A 20,963-nucleotide genomic window follows, 5' to 3' on the forward strand; every position below is an offset into this window, starting at 1 on the left:
CTTGTCTTTATGAAACAGAAGTCTACATTTTAACTGTAGTAATTAAGGGTTACTAATAGCAACACTTCATGTACTTCCTGTAGCTCTCGGCAGGTCCACTCTTCCACACTCTGTTCAGTCAAGTTCAAGATGCTGTACTTTATTTTATTACTTTATTTCTACATCAAGCTACTACTGGTTGCTTCTTCATTGCGCAGGGACAATATGTTTGCTCCACCGGCTGATTGATACACACGGCACAGAGTCTCTTTGCACTCGCTCACATTTCTCCAGAGCACCAGATAAAAAGAGATTTGGCAGAACCTTCCCCTCGCCGCCGTGTAATGACAGCCGTGGGTGTTTACCGCAGCACAGGTTCAAATCGCTTCCTCCTCTTTGTGTATTCAGAACAACTCTCCCCCCCCAACAGCACCCCTTTCCCGGACGAGCCTCCACCTCTCCCCTCTCCGCACTGGTAATTGGGTATGACACGGGATCAACAGCGCAAGGCATTTGAATTCAACGTATGCCTTCTTCCTCATCTCTTCTTCAGCTCGCGGCCTTGGCTTGCTGCTGTTACCGTAGCAACATCTGCGCGACCACCTCCTCCTGCCGACCTCCACCGCCCCCCCCTCATTTCTTCTTTCCTTTTATTAAGATTGGATGTTACATGTGTGTGGATTCGTGCGGGCAAGTTTTTTTCATTTTTTTGTGCATGGCTAACACAGCGTGCAGAGCCAATTACCAGAGTGTCAGTGGAGAATTTAGAGGTACAAGTGGTGGAGAATTATTCGGAGTAAATGCAGCCGCTCAGACTTGTTACGTTTAGTCAATCACGTACATTATAGCACACCTGGGTACACCTGAGTGAGGCTCTAAGAGAGTGCTGAAGCAGTTACGATAGTATGACAATGCCGTCTTCCTCCTGGTGAATTTCTTAACCAGGCAAAGGGACTTATTTGACGGTTTACTCCAGAAACAAAGGGAATTTGGTTGTTTGTGCAGTAATAAATGTCCTAGGGGCTAAAACTATTCTAACCAGGAGTGTGAGCAAAGCAAAACTGAGTAATGTGTGATTTAAATAACGTCTAATCTATTTGTATAATGCACACACTTAACGTAATAATAATGACAGCAATAAAATCATCTGTCAGAGCTGCAAAATTAATTGGTATGATTCATGAAAGAGCAAGGAACAAGCTCAAACAGGTGAAATAAACTAAACATTTTTCAAGTAGAATATCAAGAACAGATTTGTAACAATTATTAGCTACTACTAAAGCTATACTAAACACAGGCTTTACCTGGACACCCATAATCTAATCAAGGGTTCGTACAGATGTTAACTTAAGGTTTTCCATGACTTTTCCATGATTTCTCCGTAACAGTTTCCACGACCTTGGATTCACATGTTTCAATCAATTATGTGCTTTTATTAGCTGATTGAGATGGATAATAATTGTAAAGTAAGGTGCATCATTTGCTCCGATGTCAGAAAACTACTTGTACCCAATTTTAAAATGTGACAATACCAAATAAAAGAAAATCTGTGGAATATTAGCTGAACTGAATAAAATCTACTGGGTCCATCAAGACTCTTACGTTCCATCCTAAAGGTGTCCATAAGGCTCTGGCAGAAAAATCAGTTTTTCTCAAATAACTTTAATAATAATGCATGTAGGGCCATGGTGTCACTGAAAGTTGAATATAAATGTTGCTATTGTGCATCTTTTGGTACCAATTTTATATCTCTATCTCCATATCTTTCTAAGATTTGGACAATTTTGTCCAAATGTTGTGGTTTGTTTCATAGTTATCCAATATCCACAAAGGCCAAAGATGAAATAAGAGACAAAAAGTTTGTTCTTTCTGTAGTGATCATAGACTGATAGTGTCTCAATGACAGGTACGGCTCAGGGTTTGGTAAACCTAAGTTTCCAGAAAGGTTAAGGATGTTTAAAAGATTAAAGAAACACAGGTCTTTCAGCTCAGATTTAAGGCTTCCACAGGCACTAAACTTCAGATGGTGGACCCAGTAAACAATAGAATTTTATGAAATTTCTCACGGAAGTTTACTTTAGCAAGTGTAAAATATTGATACTAGATACAGATTGATTTTCAATTTTTTTTTCAAAAAGTTGGGCAAATGATGCACTCTACTGTACCTATTTTACAGCTAACCCACTTGAATTAAACTGCTGTCCCCAATTTATTTTTTGCTTAAACTTTTTGCTTTATTTTTTTCAACCCAGATGTATTCTAAAATTCCATAACTTTTCCAAAACCAGTTGAATTCCTCAACTTTTCCATGAGCGTACGAACCCTGCAATCATTATCTGATATTTGGAGTTATCAGAATACTGAAAGTTACAACTAACATGAATAATCTGATTTCGTTCTTACTGTTCAAAACTGTGCAGGTTTTGACAAAGAATATTCTGCAAAACCAAAAATTCCAGGGCTGAAATTATCAAAATTATCCTAGTGAAGGTGCACGGAGTTTAAAAATATAGTGGAGCACTTCTTGTATTACGACATGACATCTGTCAAGATGGAAGAGAGTGTTTTCCATTTCAGAGAACTCCACTTCTGCAGGGTTTTGGTGTAAAATGTGTGAATGAAACAAAACAAACTCTGAGTGTGTTTCTAGTGAGGAGACATTATAAGATAGGGTAATATATGACCGTTAATCCTACACCAAGAGTCAGATTTATTTCCTGTCTATTATTGGGTTATCTGATCTCTAAATGTACCCACTGTAAAAACATATTGAGTTTGGCTTGTTAGTACAGACAAATTTCACAGAACACATAAAGTACAAAGAAAATCATTTATTTTTTACCTTGACATGTTGGATGAGTCATGGCCAGGACATACCTGAGCTTATAAAATACAAAACCAATATTCAGTACGGCAAGAAAACGCAATCACTTCCTTTTCAAACTACTCTTCATCCAAGCCTACATTATTAGTTGAATAAGTAGCAAAATATTGGACGCAAACTGAGTATTATATAGACTGACCCTGAATGTAAGCTATTGAAATAGCTGTTGAAATGCTTCATTGTCAGTGTGTCAAAATAAAAGCTGTGGACGCAATACAATCTCAGAAAAAAATATTATGGCAGTGCAAAAGTAAGAGCATTTGAATATGTTTTTTTTTTAAACCAAGCAGCAAACCAAGATATGACACTACAATATTTCTTAGTGCATACATGAAAAATAGCTGCACACAATCACATCTTCTGTCTTCATCCATGGTTGACCATCAAGTTCTGAAAAAGAGAAAAACAGAAAGTTTATGGACGTGAGTTTTGGTGCCGCCCATTGACCTTTGTGGTGCTCTTAGATGCAGCTACTGACTGTGTTCCAAGCTGTAAATGACCAGCTGAAAGGTCAGGGATGAGAAAAGAGGACATTATTTCAGTAATGATGTTACTTAGGTCAACAAAGGTGCATGGATGTTTGGACATTGATTTAAAACGCTGGAACCGAAGCACAAGAGGATCCTCCCCTCAACTTTGCTGTCACATAGGGTCTACTTTGTTCCTGTGGTAAATGGACTTACTGTCTGTTGGGCAGTGCTTTTGATCGGACTTTATCTTCAAACATTAAAACGTAGCTCTACAGAACCCAGAGATAAAAATTTAGCACAGTCCCTCACTGATTAGCATCTAAATTAATCCAAAAGTTCATACAAAGTAAAACCTTGAGCGACCAACAAAGAAAATAAATCCAGAATGGGGTTTTACAAAAATGTTTTTTAAGTTATCGGACAAAAGCATGTTTCTTTAAAAAATTTAATCACAAAAATAAATGATTTTTTTTATTGTGAAGGACATATTTCAAATACTCAAATACACCATAGAAGTACTGAACAAACAGAAGAATTCATGTTGACTCTCATACATTTTTATTGTTTTTTTTTTTTTTTTGATTAAAGATGCACTGCGTAACTTTTCTGGTGAAGGGTTCGCTACCTACTTGTCTCCATGGTATGACATTAAACATATCCATCTACCATTTACTCTTCACAGATTTTAATTGTAATGTAGTGTATGAAAAAGTAAAATACCGTTGCAATTTAAGCTCGAGAGAACCCAGAGCACAGGGAGCAGGGTGTCCACAAACACGATCGGGCGACGACTGCGCTTACTCCGTGGGGTGCAGAGTTCTATGCTGGTCCTTTCACCTGTGGTCACCCAACGGTTTACGCGGGCTCAGCTCCGAGCCCATCTCGACGGTGAGTCCTGGTTCAGTTCTGGTTTAGTCCTGGTTTAGTCCTGGAATCAGTCCTAGGTTAGTCCTGGGTTAGTCCTGGGTTGGTCCTGGGTTGGTCCGTAATGCCTGTGAAGTGATGACAGTCGCGTTGCGTCTGTGAATTCGTATTCGAACTGAAGAAAGCGTAACCATTTCATTTCATTTTGTGATTATAATTCTTAAAGTTGTAGCTTTTCAATTTGTATTCTGATGGATGCTTCAGTTAGAAAGCTTTTAGTCTGTGTGTGATTTATCATGGGCATGAATGGGTAACAGGTGAAATGTTAACGGGGCCGGACGGGTGCGTGTTTAACTTTGATATAATCACAGGTAATCGGGCAGTTGCGTTGCTATATTGCAAGGGTGCAGGTCTCCAAAAATGTTGAACCTGTGCAGGATTCGTCTCTGAACTGTGGAACATTCTAATCAAACTAATCATATTTCCATGAAGACAAACAGGTGGTGGACTGTTCACTAGAAATGCTGCGCAGTGCACTTTTAACTGAAGTAGCTATCCTTTCATTGTCCATTTTTTGCATACTCTAAACAACAGTATGCACCAGAGCACAATAAAGAGTGGTTAAAGCACTGAAACATGCATTTGATCCAATGAGACATTTTCTTTGTTCACAAACCGTGATAACACTTCATAAACCAATTCACGTCAACCAACATCTCAACACCGTAGCAATCATCTAATCCTAAAATAACCAATCTAGATTAATATAGTTTCATGCTTCAGTCTAAGACGCTAATCAATGTACTACAGTAGGTGACTTGACATTGATCCAGGGGTTTATTGAACTATACTGTAATGAAAGGGGACACTACAGGAATCAATGCAGAAAGATTGACCTTCCACGTCAATGACTGTTGCGATCCTCTTTATTTGAAATGATACTGAACTGAATGACTTCGAGCTACAGTTCATTTGATGATAGCCAGGGGGTAGTATTAACATTATCTAATGAGACAGGCAAGACAAATGTAACATCTGATTGATCTATGATGTGAACTGATATGAATTAATATAGACAACTTACTTACTTAGACAAATTTTACTGATTCACAAGGGACATTATTAGGACACAGTGATTCACACATCACAAATATTATAATATCAAAGTTCAAGTATTCAAAGTATTCAAAATAAGTCGCAAAAATAACAAGAGACCAATGTCAAATATGGCATAATTATATAAAATGTATAAGTAAAAATACAAAAATAAAGAAATATAGTAATACGAATATATCTCAGCTATACACAAAAGGTCGTAAAGAGAAACAAAGTGCAAAGCTGAAATAGTGATTGACATGACAGACGGTAATGTAATACATAAGGTTGATTTGTTGTACAGTTGTATGGAGTATGGTATGAATGTAGTCCTGTATCTCTCACTGTTTGAGCAGAGCTGTAGGAGCCTATTGGACAATGAGCTCCTCTGTCCCTATAGAGTCTGGTGCAGTGGGTGAGCAGGAGGGTCCATAGTGAGGAGATGATGAGAATACACTAGAAGACTGTGAATAAACTGTAAAAGAATAAATTCCCCTTGCTATTTAAAGCATGGGCCATCTGTTCCATTGTGAGTAGCTTTAATTGTAACCAGCCTGAGCCCACTTTGAAATAACTGTGGCGTTTATCAACATCACAATCTCATCTCACCTGCCAGGTGTGAAGTCCAGGTGTCTGAGTTTCAATACAGTATTCTAAAAAGTATTTAAGAGTGTACGCTAAAAGAGATCCTCCATCTTCAGTGTTTATTATTTGATGTTTCTTCAGTAAAATATGCTAACACAACTACAGGATTCACAATATGATTAACTTGCTGAAAAAAAATGGTTTTCTAAATAGTGAATAGTAATTATTTTTTTGTATACTGTTATTATAGTAATACATACATTAATACATTTGGTTGTTTCTTTCTTTCTTTTTCAAAGTTAAATTTTACGAAAATGAAAACAAAATAAAAAGATAAAATAAAAATAAAATCCTCCTGCAAACCCACCCCTCTCCCCACACTCATCACACACACAAAACAGTCAAGTCCAGTCCTGTCACACTGTTCTTTTTAATGTTTATAATCTTGTATAGGATAAAATGTGTCCGTCATGGTGTTGATTTCCTCTCCATTCCACTGGTGTTCATTAGTATCAAACCTTCTGACTGATCCTGTTTCTGGAGGGCTACAGTTCCAGTTTTGCAGATAGCAAGATAAGGTGACACTTTTCTCATGTATAGGACATATAATGAGCTGTGAGCCCTGAGGAGGATGGTCTGACTGTGAAATCCCAACTATTAAAACCACACAGAGACTAGCGAATGATCAATAAACCCCCACCCCCTTCAGCTCCAGCCTTCTGAAATGTTTGTTCAGAGCCACCATTACTGCTGTCATGACAACCAATAAAGACAATCTACTGGACATTTGTACTTACATTTTACATTTCAATTTGAATATATTTGCTATTGACCAGGCAGAAGAGGTGAAGCAAATATGATGCAGGTCACTAATGTATCACCAGAATTCTTGCTCTTCAAGTCTGTGGTCACAAACAATCCAGCTAATGCCTTCTTTCAAAAGCGCACAGAAGTTAGAGCTTTCCCCAATAACACCACATTGTTTTCAAAAATGACAAAAGAAGAAACAGGAAAAACTGCAAACCAATATTGTCTGGAAAAGTTTGGTCTGGAACCTAACATGGGTTGGAACACCTGGACATTTGCTCTGGCACCAGGAGTGAGAGAGACATGAGCATGTTGATAAATGGCCTGTTTACTTCACAGGTGTGTCTTGGCCTGGATAGAACAAAGGGCAGTCTAGAATATGCACAGTCTACTTTGGACTCTCCAATTCAAATGATACCATTAAACAAACTGGACCCTTCCATGAAGAAGAGACACATTTTTAAAAAGATGGCCTAAAAGAAACACACAGAATAACTGTCAAAAAGAGTTGGTGATTCTGAGATGTAGAAATATTTTCCAAATTCAAACTTTTTCTAATTCAAACTAAAACCAGGAATATTTTGCAAAAACGCCACCAACTGTATTTACTCATCATTAAAATGAGTGTTTTCGACTCAGCAGCTTCCTCACTAATAGCTGGACCTCCTGTTGTTCTAATTGGAGGTCCACCCTGTATTAAAGCAGTCACTGGCTGCGCTGACACTGACTCCACGATGGCACATGGGTATGTGGGCTTTTACAAGCAGCCTATTTTCACTTCATACGGATCACATGAGCCCGGCCGAGGGGAGGGGCGGAGGGCGACACAGTAGGAGAAAAACAAATAACAAACACCAAGTACTGAGAGCGGAGAGGAGCAGCGCCGCTCTGCCTGTTCTCTATTCGGCCTGCCGCAGCTTGGGAGCCTTGACTCAATTGGAAATCCATTTTATCTGATGACTGACAGGCAATTGGGGCTCCCAGGTGATAGACTGAGCCGCTGTGGTTGATAGGCCTGACCACTCCAGCGCTGAGGGATGAAGGGATGGAGATGGGGAGAAAGTGCAGGGGAACACGTACAGATGAGATTGGCTCTTTTAACAAGCTCCATTTTAGGTCGGCCTGCCAAATCAGCTGTCTGGATCATTTTGGGCACCAATTCACTAAATACATTTGAAACATGGCTGGGAGAGTGTAAGAATTATTACATAAATATGAAAGAAGTTTGATATAATGCTGGAGGAGAGATTAAAACTAGAGAGATTAAAATGTGTTGATTCAAAATTCTAAATGTAATCGGACATAAGTTTATAAACATCCAGCATTTTAGCCATGCTAGAATGTTGTTACCTCATCAAAAACATTGCGTTGTTTCATTCGTACACATGTTTGAGTAACTTTGCTCTGTTCCACCTTGTGATGTCATGAATTGGTAGTCATTCATAGGTTTATAATAGCTACCTTATACCGTTCAATAAAGGTAGGCCGGGTCTGAAATCATCCAAATGATTCTAGTGAAGGTGCATGAAGTTTACAAACACAATGGAGCACTTCCTGTATTATGACATGACATCACAAGGTAGAACAGACAGTTTTTGTTTGTGTGTGTTAAACATGTGCGAATGAAATAAAACACAACTCCAGGTATGTTTGTGATGGGTGTATATAAACTATAGCATAATATGGGCTTGATAAATAATGGATATACAGCATTCATTTCTGAACTAGTCACTGTGAGCGACTTAACAGTGAACCGGCCACGTCTAAATGCCACTGTCACTTATAACAGTTTTTAAAATGTTTTTTTTTTTAATCTTGAACGCCAGAAGTAAAATCCATCAGTCTTGACCTTGCTGTGTTCTTTTCCTTCCACTCCAACTGTTTAAAAGACTGCACAAACTCTTAGTCTTTCTTATAATTTGTCATATACATGTACATCTTGAAGAAAAAAGCAAAAGAACTGTTGCATGCTGTGTGCAGTAGATTATATGAGATACCTTGTTTGAATTCCTCTTCTCCTACTGGTGATTTGTAAGTGTCAGATATATGTCAGTCTAGACAGAGTTTTCCATTTCAAATGAGCTGTGAAATTTTGCCTAATGGGCTACAGCATTGTGTCAAGCAAAACTGAGTTGTGTAAGCAGGTCATTAAACGGCCTCCAACAGAACAAACATATTTCCATAGCTGTTATTTTTTTACTTAATAGTTTTGTTAACAAAAATGAAATGTTTCTCTTAATTGCGACGGAGAGTTTTATTAACACAATTAGCCTTGGCAATATTCAGTTAATTAGTAAATTGCCACGCGCAGTATAGTAGAGCTCATTACTTGGCAATTAGGACCTTGTTTGCTGAAAAAGTGCAGGTTAGTTGCCATGTATGAAACATAGTTGCTATATCAAAATTATTCTTGTATCATAAACTGCTATTCCAAGAAAAGTTCTTGGAAGGTGTGGTTACAAAAGATTATGTTTGTAAAGCCTTTTTTATTACAACTAAATCCATAAGTGTTTTTTTTTTTTTTTTCTTTTGCTAGACTAAGAACTGCAAATAACTGTAGTACAACTCTTTAAAAAAAGCTATTCCAAAGTTTCACATAAAAGTGAACTTGTCAACACGGCTCCCTGGGAACACGCAATAACACAATGCTATTTATTTATTTACAAAAGGCCAGAGAAGAAGAAAGAGATCGATCTGCTCGGGAGTTGCTGGGTGTGAATTGGTGAGCAATCACAAAGCAGCAGCAGCCCTCCACGTAAAAAGAGAAAGAGGAGGAGGAGAGGGAGATGGATTGACAACGGGACACAAAAGAAGCAGTGGGACAAAGTAGAGCGTTCCGATAATGTTGCGGCTGCTTGGGCACAACAAAAGCTGGTGAAAGACCCACCTCAACACCCCGCTGACGCCCCCTCTTATCCCAACAGGGGGTCCGACTCACACAAAACCTCTCCCTGAGCGCGTGTCACAGCCGAAAGAAATGCTGACCAGAATATTGGCATCAAATTGAAATGCCCCCCGGGAAAAAAATAACAACAACTAAGTGTGCTTATTGCAGACTGGATGGCTTTCAAGAGGGTACAATGTGAGGTTTGTGTTGAATAATTATCCGGACCCCTGTGAGGAGTGCAGAAAGAGGGTCTAGGGGACAGGGCTCCTGGTGCTCGGATAGGTCAGAGTACAGCAAGTGAGGGCCACAAAAGCTGCCTAAAAAGCCCACCAGTGGAGCCAATCTAGCGCCGCCTCGCCTCCAGCACCCCACACCCTGAAGCATCAGCGTTTGAAAGCTTGGAGGTGAGGTTGCCGCCGGAGACCACTAGGCACATGAAAAGAGCCAACTGTGGCCAACCCGGGCTTTCTATCGAGCAATATAGAGCGACAAAAGAAAGAGAATGATGGGGGCAGAAAGAGAGGGGCAGGGACGATGCAAAGGTTAGGGCTCTGCAATCACCGGAGAGAGGACGGAAAGTTTTCTGAGGTGGACAAAGTGGCTCAAAGTGGAGCAGGTGCATTCGGTGCTGTGGTCACCGGGCACAGGGACAGAATATTCACCACAAACTACAGGAGTGCATAACTGTAAACAATTTTAGAAAGATGACTATTTAAAGAACAAATATTATGCACTGATTGTGTTGTTATTCTCCTGTTAAACATGAGTGCCTTTAATTTGGAAATTTATGATTTAGTCAAACTTAAAATACAGACATCATTTCACAGCTCCAGTGCTCAATATACTCAGGTGCAGCCTGCCATCTACTGGAAGCAGAGAGAATTACCAAGGCGAAAAATATGAAACTGTGTAATGAGAAACATGTCCAGACATGTTAGTGATGGCAAAATGATTTTAAATAAGGCAAAATATTTTAAATGAGCCTGAAGATGATTTATGGACTTAAAAACTGCACAGGGAGATCTATGACGTTACAGTCCTGGGAAATCTGGGGGAGGCTCAGAGGCAAAGGACTATCTATAAAGAATTGCTGAAACCAGTGTGAATGAAGCTAAATACAGTACACATCTAGGTATGTTTTAACATGGTTAAAAACTCAAGAATTTGACATTATATTTGTTCTTTAAGTTGTTGTTAAATAAAGTAAAAGATCAATAGTTGTAGCTTAAGTGCTAGGAGACATTTTCTTCAGGCTATGTATTGCACATAGAACATGTAGTCTCTGTACAGGCTTCAGTTCAAGTTCCAGATTTGAGATACAAGTGAAAACAGTAAATTAAATCAAGTGAAACCCACATACTTCTCCATTACATGTCAGCTCCTAACTGCACTTGTCAAAGTTGGCGCCCGCATTCACACGGACACATAATGAGTGCAAATGAAAGTGGCTCACATTTCTAAAGCTTGTAGCTGGAGTTTTCAATTGACTTCAGTCTGTGCTATTTATCAAAACACTTAAGTGCCTGTACAGAAAAAAGGGAACAAGACAAGTCTAATTCAACCACTAAAAACCTAAATGTACCAGGCCTGTAATTTCGGCAGCGATGGCAGATTAAAAAAATAAAGTTTGTCAAGCTCACAATGCAACAAAGGAGCAGGAGAGCTGGTGATTGGCTGTGATCGGTTGTGTGTTGATCAATAGCGGTTTGAAAAGAGGTAGCTTTGATGGTTTATGACGGAGAGAACAACTGCTGCGTGTATGAAAATGGAATCAATACGTCAACTGTGGAGAGAGATAGAAAAAGTATAGCGAGACAAAGAGAATGGGAGGCAGTGAACAGCGGGTGAGATGAAAGGTGTTGGTTAAAAGAAGAACTCACGTCTGACATATGAAGATGGTTCATTAAAGATAGATGAAAAAGAAAATAAACAAAACGGCAAGTGCTACACATACACACACGGCCTGTTGGTTTGGCAACTGAAAAACAATCTACAAGGTCAACAAGATGACACTCATTGTTCACACACAACTGTTGAACAATACCTACCTGCATTAGTTCATAGTAAATTGAAATTGAAGAGTGAAACCATTTTCAGTCTGCAAAGTGAATAGAATATAAAATGGTTGTGACACAAAAGCACTGCAATTACAAGGGTAAACATTATTCTTAAAGGAGTCAAATTTTGTCATAAGCATGTATGTAATGTAATTATTTGTAGCCTTCACATTCTGGTTTCCAACTCAGCAATTTGAAATATAAGGGGCTAGGATTGAGTCATTTATAAGACCTAAGCATGTAATATTATTCAACAAAACCTACCAGAAAATCGTCCATTTGGGGGACCTAATAAGGTTTAAAGAGAGAGTATTATGCAAACCTGACTTTTTGGAGGTTTCTAACGTGCTGTAATCGGTGGTGGAATGTAATGAAGTAAAAGTAGTAAAGTACTGTACTTAAGTAAAAACTGTAAGTATCTGTATTTTACTTGGGTACATTTAAAGTTGATTTTTACTTCACTACATTTGAGACCAGGAATCTGTACCTTCAATTCCACTACATTTCTGAACAGGACTGAAAAGTAAAAGTATTATTATTGTATGAAACCTGCTAAAAACTCAGCAGTTTTTTGTTTTTTTGTTTTTGTTTTTTTTTAAATCAAGATCATAGCTTGAGCAAACAAAAATATAAAATAAAAACAGCTAAGAAAAAAATATATATTTAATTGTTAGTATTGAACGAAATTCAGTGTAAATCTACATCCAAATCACTACATTTGAATCTTTATCAGCTCTCAAATTCTGTGCAAAATGCTTTTACTTTTTTACTCTTTAAGTACATTTTTAAACACGTATAAGTAGATTTTTGTGATACTTTAAATTTTACTTGAATCCTTGAGTTTGAACTTGCTTCAGTATGTGTACTTTTACTTAAGTACCAAAATTGAGTACTTCTTCCACCACTGATTATAATCATCAAAAACATATCTGAACGGGTTTTATGTCATGCACACATTCGTCAAAACTATTTTATACCTCCTTACAGTTAGGAGTACGAGCCCACACCTCTCGTACAATGCTCAAACCAACAAGCCTTTGTAATGTTTGTATGTGGTACATGTAGGTAATCAAGAAGCACTGCCACCAATCTTTTCTAACAATACATTAAATTATTGTAGACAATCAACATTCCAATGACTTGCGACTTGCAATGATACTGTACTCAAGATAAAATCAATGGATAAGGTTTGTTGGTAGTTGTTTTTCTTATAACCAGCTAAAAACAAAAGTGTACATTTCTTTGCACTCACTCGGTACACGTCTGCTGTGTGGCTCCCAAATATGTGCTTCCATTTCATTTTAATTCATCCACTTCATCAAGCCTCAAACGGCATGCCTGACATGTTTTATTTGTATCTCTGCATTGTCTTGCGTGGATTTGTAAAACAGTGGCAGCCTAACCTCCCAATATAATGAAAACAAATGCTCACATTACCGCGACAATCAAAAAGAGCTTACAGTTGCTCAGCTTCCCATTCATAAACCGTAAATTCACCGTCTCGAGTCAGTGCTTGTACAAATGCATCTGGTAAAAAGGAAAAAAACAAACAAACAATCAAGCTCAAAACAAATGGTGACGGGTAACTATTCAAATGGCAAACAATCAACTCACAACATAATGGGAGAATAATTTCGTCAGCACCAAGGTTGTCAAAAGTATCGAAAATTAGTTAATTAAACTAGTAAGCGATACTAGATACTCCTATGAGCTACTATCCACACTAAAAATTCTCATTCACAGGACAGACACGAACCTTTACTAAATAGTTTTAGAATGATTTGAGCTTTATCAGAACAAGTATACCACCATATAGACTAGTCTACTCCCATGGATTACTATGGAACCCACCTGGATGACTGGGGGATTACACATGTTAATATAAAAGAAAGAGCTATAATTTAATGTTGAAAATTACATTCTACTGTCTAAATAAAGAGTGTTTTGTCTTATTGTCTTGGCACTGGAATCATTATTGAGTACAGAGTACAGAGAGAGATTGAAATTGAGTTTCGAAATTTTAGTATCATTCATCAGCATTCAAATTTTTTTTATATTTTGGCAATGTAGCAATTTACTATTCCATGAGACTAGATACAGGGAGTTCAGTTCATCTTTGGCTGGGTTTAAGAGTGGGCAACGTCCACACCAAAGACCATTTTCATATACTTTAGAAGGACTCAATTAAGCTGGCAAAGCAGTTATAACAATAGTATTGTGAACTCCAGACCACCGCTGCCCAAGGCAGAGATGTATGTGTTAAGTAAATTGCTAACTTTAATGTCCAGTAATCCTGTTATGAACTCTTCAAAGCTGTTTTCCTGGGTACTCTGAAAATGATGTCTATTATTCACATTAGTATAAATTTTATTTCTTGGTACCTGTTTGAAAGTTTATATGTAAACAAAATGAACCTGCAGCTGTGCAAACAAAGTCAATATTTAACAGCATGAATTGAATAATACTAACTTCAATCATGCATCTTCTGGTCATTAGTCCTTCTCTTCTCTGGTACACCACTGTTTTTCTTTCAAGATTGTACAACAATGAACAGGTCTGAAATATCTCCTTTGTTATATTTTTTTCTAGACTGTTTTTTTTTTTTTTTTCCCGTTGTCCGTAGGCAGCCAGAGCTAATGAGGCACAAACAGACCTTTAGCTGTGAGCGGGGAAGAAACCATGGAGGATAGAAATAACTTTACATGGCTCAAATGAACTTCACTTTTTATCTGACACATCAAAAGAGAACAAAAGACAAATTTACTTCTAAAATGTTTTACCAGGATTGAAGATATTAAAGGAGGAGTGGGTGGCAAGTCACAGTAAGACTTTTGCACAGTCATGGAGTCAAAGAATCTGATCTTTGCCACGTCAAATTTGAAAAAAATCAAAATCTCAAACTTCGAAAGCGACTACAGCAACACTGCATGACTTTAGCCCCAATTAGAGTGGCTAATTTGGTGTGGAACTCCAGAGCAAAGTTTGGGGCTTTAATAAAAACAGTCACTTCTCTAATTAGGCCAAGAGTTTAGAGAAAACTATATACTTTAAATGTTTTCATGTCAAAAGTTGTAGAAAAGTGTGAAAAAGTATAAAAGCGCAGTATGTATGGTCAGTAGAGGTCCAGCAAGCAGCTATAGCCCCTCATTCTTCTTCATTAGCAATGACTGCCAGGGGGCTGCCATGTTTCCTCCTCCATGCATCTCCTCAGCCTTTGCCCATCGCGGATTCTTTCTCCAGAACGACCATTTAACCCAGATCCTGTCCATGCACACCTGCTGTCTGCTCCCATTTGACAGCAGCTTCATCTGCCTTTTCCCAAACTTCATATTAGGCTCAGTGTTCAAAAGAATCTTGCACCTAGGCAAAAATGTCCAAGAAATGTAGTTTGAACTGTGTATTATTTAAAAAAAAAAAAAAGAAAAAAATGACAACTAACGTTACGATATAAACTGTTTGTGTTATGATTATTGTGAGAAGAAACGTCACAATTTTACAATTATTCACGACTGTTGTTGACATGATGTAACATATTATAAGTGAGTTAAAACAAAAACAACTTTACTTACTTAGCCCTGACGACGTGGTCTGGTTGACAGCGAAACAAGTAAGTCTAGTTATTTTCGTTTTAACTTGCTTAGTAGTAGTATCTTCTTTCTGGATGACTCAAAATTTGCAGCAATGAATTCATAATCAAATATGTTAAAGAATGTGACGTAGTTTATGAAGTTCACAGTTGTCATGGTCAAATAAAAATAAAATTTACATTATTTGTAGTTTCTTGGTGTATAAATTGAATGGAAATTACTTAATTTGGCTTCTAAACTTGCCAAGGTTATTATTTTTTAGCACTTATGATTACATTGCGATCTGAAAAGTCCTGATTATTGATTAACTAAATAATGTTGACATCCCTAATTACTCCCCTAACTTATTTTAACACGTTGAGGTTAATGGACAAATGGTGTAACCACTGAGCCACTCGACTTCATACAGGATCATTAGACTACTACTTCCTCCTTTCGAAAATCAGGTACGCCATTTTCTTTAGTTTTAATTCATCACTAAGGACAAATACCTGTCCCAGTGCAGTACAAAGCTCCAATTCCTTATCCTGTCATTCTACTTGAGTGTTTACATCAGCAGCATATGTTATTTAAGGAGGTACTTTGTTTATCCTGACCTTCTATTTGTATTACTCACTAGTCTGTTTGCCTACGTTGTTATCCAGCGGCAGAATAGCAGCACGGCTCTGATCTCTGCGCCGACACGAGTCCTGTTCAATCAGCGCTAAAAGTGAGCTAAAAGAAAAAAAGGAATCAATATGAGATTTTGTACCGCTGGGACTCTCCGCCTTTGTGAATGTTTGTGTGCATTCAGATGATCGCAGATACAGACTTCTTATCAGTATATCTGTGTTGTCAATAGGGGTTTGCTTTGAACTTATCTCGACTTGATGAAACTATTTTCTTCCATGGTTCAGCATAGTGTTCTGTCCGCAGGGATTCGGACTGACACACTAAGCAGGCCTCCAAATGCTACACAACGCAACACGATGTTTTGAATCACAACAGGGTTCTTAAAAATGCTATAGAATGCTTCTGGCTGGAGTACATGACTTTAACTTCGCAATAATCACCCCACCAAATCACTAGAAAAGGTTCTCAAATAAACTTTTACATGTTTGCATCATAAAGGAATACTGAGTTGATTATAGAAGAATGTGTGTTGTTAGTCAGCACACTTACGTGTAGGTAGGCCTGTCATGAAAATTACAATTTCAAGTTATCATTCAATATAAGTTTGATGGATCAATCAATTTTTGGGACTTTCTCGAGGGTATTTTTTTCTTTGTACTACTGGGGAACTAATTTGATATCTTTCTGTACTACACTAAAATTTGCGATATAGAGGGTGGAATATATAACTTTTACAACTACTCAAAGATACAAACTGAATACTAAAGTGCATAACTCTGCTATGTATTTATTGCTGTTTGGTGTATTTAACCATATTGTACATTTAGAATAATGTTGGAGGGCAATTATGCTTTAAGGCTATTGTTTCAGTGACAAAAATTTGTTTCAGTATTATTGTTTATCATCTCTATTTTTTTTGACATAACCTCACCAGCCCAGAACCTTTTTTTTGCCTTTACTTTCAACAGGCAAAGGGAGTATTATCAGTGACTATGATACAGTACAATAGTGATTTAAGTAAACATTTGATACAAGTAACAATGAGAAGTATGGAAAAGCTCCATCTTTTACCATCTAGTAGTAATATATTCGCCCACACAAAATTTGCTCAAATCCTTTTGGAAGTGGCACAGCAGATGCCCTGAGCTTAAAAAGGTTAAAACCAGCACATATTAAAATGTGATATGTAATCATTCAAATGGTAATACTGCCACTCAGCATGTTCCATCTTAACCTTGAAGTGAAAATGTATTAAGTGGCGTTTAGAACAACAGACCTGCCAGGCCAGCTGCCACAAGTGTCACTTTTTAACACATTCAACCCACCTTCGGGCCCACGCGGAACCACCCAGTCACACTTCAATTATGAACTAAGGACAGTTGAAAGCAAGGCTGTGCTGAGGTGTTAAGGGCGCCCTGTTGGAATAGGACAGTCAATGGTAGAAGGTTGGATAAATTTGGAAGAAATGTCTCGGGGTTGACATCTCATCAGCAAGTCCTCCTACGTGGACTATAAGTAGTGATGGCTGCCAGTGGTGTGGACAGCAAACCCGAGAGCTGCAGAGGTCGAACTGGAAAAAAAAAAACCCGCATAGAGCTATTCACAGGTTCTCACAGCCCAGAGACATGTCTTTTGTGGATCAAAAAAAACCCAAAAAAAACATCAGCCTGCCTGCAAGCATCACAATTTTATGAAATACCATAACACCATAGACAGTTTGTTCAACAGACGCTCAACAGCTGACAGATACTTTTATTTATAGTATTATATAGTACTGGCCTTTATCAGGACATTTCAACATGGCAGTGACTGACAGATAACATAAGTGGATTAATACGAATCAATCTGAAAAAAATGTCTAACTTATTAACTGACAGAGACTAAAAGAGACTCAAAATGTCAGTATCTTCACATGAAAAGGTAGTAATCTGTCTACAATAGCAGTGGTAATCATAATAATTGGAGCAGGGGCAAGTAAACATTTTTTTTTTTTACCCAACTGCCCCACTACAGCAGAAGAAAGCAAGATAATGTTAATTGTACAAAAAAGCTCAAAGAAAACACTGATTCGATACGATTTCTTGTGTCAATAATATATCTGTCACTATATTTCTAGATTTTATTTTATATTTAAATAATTATGCCTATTTGACACCAATCTCCTGCTATTTTTACTACATATTTTCAGTGTATCATTACCATTTATACCGTTACTCTTTGTTATTATATTTATAGTAATGTGTGAGCTACTGAGTTCAAATAATCTCCTTTATGGATGAATAAAGTTTGTCTAAGTATAATGTAAATCCAATAAATCTCTATATGTGACAGTTACTTATTAAACAGTATAATGTCTAAGAATGTTTTTTCCAGTTTTGTTTTGTGGTACTGTGATTGCGCCATGCTTTCGTCTGCTTTTCTCTGAGCAGACTGACTGGCAGCTCCACTTTACGTGAACTCCCCAAAGCCTCAGCACTCAGCAGGACACTATAGAAGCATATGTGTAGATAGTCAGTGCGGGTGAAGGAGAGGATTCTGCAGTTAGACTTTCTGAGATTTTGTAGAGCCTAAATCTGACCTAACTGACGCCCCAAAGACATTTATGACTGGACAAGCTGCCACACTCTTCATCTTTTATATCTGGCTGGTCAGATTCTATATATTGGCTTGTAAACTCCAGCACACTGTCAGCATATAGGAACATTGCCATTTCTGTGCTTTTTCACCCCGTCTGACAGTTTCCAACTAACTGAAAATAATAGTCAATTTCATGTCTCAAAATGGAATGAGACTCAAAACCCTACTATAGGCAAGTTAATAAGTCTGCGGTTCATACAGTGGTTGCTTGATTTGATATCAAGTTTGTGGTCGCAAAATGATCCGCAAAATATTTCAATTCAAAATCTTGTTTGATTCAGAATAATTTTATCGGTCTCCAGAGTAGTGCTGCTGCCAAAATTACCATGCTGTACAGATAAGATTATATAGTTACAATGACAAGAAGAACACTGAAGGGAACTGAATAACTAGAATTTCAATTTGTTTTTCTGTTTGTTTGTTTTTTTAACCAATTTCAATTATTCTGTTAAATTCAGAAATGGAGATCAAGCAACCCGTACTAATGAAATTCTGATTAAGTACAAACCCATGATTTTCTATGAGAATAAATCAGCCTATTTGTGGATCATTTATGATTTTATCTTCCAATTTCTACTACAGCAGATGGAGTGGTTGTAGTGGGTGACCTGTATTACTCCTAAGATATAGCAACAGTATGCATTGGTTCATAGTAGTACAGTATTTTTCGGACTATAAGGCACACTTAAAATCCTTTAGTTTTGTCAAAAATCTTATAATTCAATGTGCCTTATGTATTCATTCTGGTTGTGCTTACTGAACCGAAATGACTGTATGTGGTACACGGTGCTCAAAAATCTGTAAAAATGTTTTAGTACAACTTTGGTAAGCTATGAAGCCACACATATTGATGGATTGTCAGAGCATTATGGCTACTGTAGTCAGGAGCCTCACGGAGTATAGATTTATAATCTCTGAAAAGGTTCACATGAACCAAATCCAAGCACAGAAAAGACTCACCATCATCAGCACATCCTCTGTCACAGAAAGAACACATATATTCCGCTGAGTCATGTCCTTTAGTCCAACAGATGCTGACCGCATCAGCAGCACAAGGAGCAAGCTGTTTTTTTTTTTTTTTTCCCAGAGTTTATAGTTTATGCAAATGAGCTATGTGGTTTTAAGTTTCAATTCTGTAAAAAAAAAAAAAAAACTTAAATTGTCCATCCACATTCATAATACACATTCTCCAAGACAGGGAGGCAACGCCGGTCGAGTTACACAATGATCTGACAATGGATCGTGGATGTCTGGGCTGAGATATCAGTCTCAAGGGTCATCTGTTTGTTTCTCTTAATGGGCCTTATAATCCGGTGCACCTAATGTATGAAAATAGACAAGATTCAATTCAACATTATTGATATAACGCCTTATAATCTGGTGGGCCTTATAGTCCGAAAAATATGGTAACTGAATAGCCAATCCTTTATAAACAGTAATTCTAAAGTGCCTCATTTAAACTCAATCCTATGAATGTTATTAACTAGTTGCAACATTTCCTGTCCTACCATTTGGACAAGCAGACAGATAGACAATAAAGGTCTGTCTATCTATTTGATTTGGACGTGCTTTTTTGTTGGATTACATTTTGTGACAGTTAGAAAATAAACAATGAGCTATTCTTTGATTGAAATGGTCAAATGAGCGTTTCAATTCCTGCCTAAAATATAGGTTCTGGAGTGTTTGCAAACTACTACATTCTTTGGGGGTTTGTGTTTTCTCATTCTCTATCTGTCCATCTTCCCCACTTCTCTGAGAGCTTCTGACATTGATACGCATCGCAGACAGGCTCTGGGAGATTGGCGCTAAATCACTTGAGAATCCCCCACGGGCCCACACCACTCATGTGTGTGTACTGTGGACTGCTAAATGACTGCAGATCCCAGGAGTCGGACAGCGGTCAGCGTCCACAAAATAATGACGGGACACTGTGGGGAGCTTCCTCGTTTGCCGTCAAAGATACAGCGACATGTAAAGAACCATCGCCGTGGTGATATGATGGTTTGTCCGCTGACCCGCTGAGTTACTGATCAAAAACGCTTCCGTACTGGCTTCTGTCTAGGGCCCGACGAAATGTGCAGCCCAATTCTCTTCCAATTAACTCGTCTTTCACTCATTCAAAAGGATCAGACAAACAACACTAGTCGCTTTGTGTCCTTGGAGGCCTTCCCTGATCCACTCTGTTCTCGGCTTTGATTAAGTTAACACAAAACGCACCTTCACCCGCAGTGGTCGGGTGAAATTTACACAAGGTAAAGAAGAAAAGGAAAGGAGGAGGGTGAGTTTGTTTTGTCGTCGCTGGGATTAAAAGAAAAGAAAAGTTTGTTTATGAGCTAAAGTTTGTGGTGACACACGCTGCCAAGAAAAACAAGGAGAATAAAACAAGTAACTAACACCAAGAAAAATTAAATGTTTTAGCGGTAAGACTTAAATTAGAAGAGGCCAACAGTATAAGTACATACAAGAAACAACATCAGTCAGTTATAAATAAAAACATTG

General features: G+C 37.9%; 1 protein-coding gene across 1 annotated transcript in view; it reads right to left on the minus strand.

The window, feature by feature from the left end:
• Window positions 1-2,795: 2,795 nt before the first annotated feature.
• Window positions 2,796-20,963, minus strand: part of chchd6a (coiled-coil-helix-coiled-coil-helix domain containing 6a) — a 70,606-nt gene continuing 52,438 nt past the window's right edge. The window contains exon 8 of the mRNA XM_020922441.2: window positions 2,796-3,253. Within this exon, the coding sequence (XP_020778100.1) occupies window positions 3,230-3,253 (24 nt within the window). The 3' untranslated portion in view covers window positions 2,796-3,229. The remainder of the gene's footprint in view (window positions 3,254-20,963) is intronic.

The sequence above is a fragment of the Boleophthalmus pectinirostris genome, unplaced genomic scaffold (assembly GCF_026225935.1).
Source record: "Boleophthalmus pectinirostris isolate CB_2022bp ecotype Guang Dong unplaced genomic scaffold, ASM2622593v1 HiC_scaffold_8, whole genome shotgun sequence".
NCBI lineage: Eukaryota > Metazoa > Chordata > Actinopteri > Gobiiformes > Gobiidae > Boleophthalmus > Boleophthalmus pectinirostris.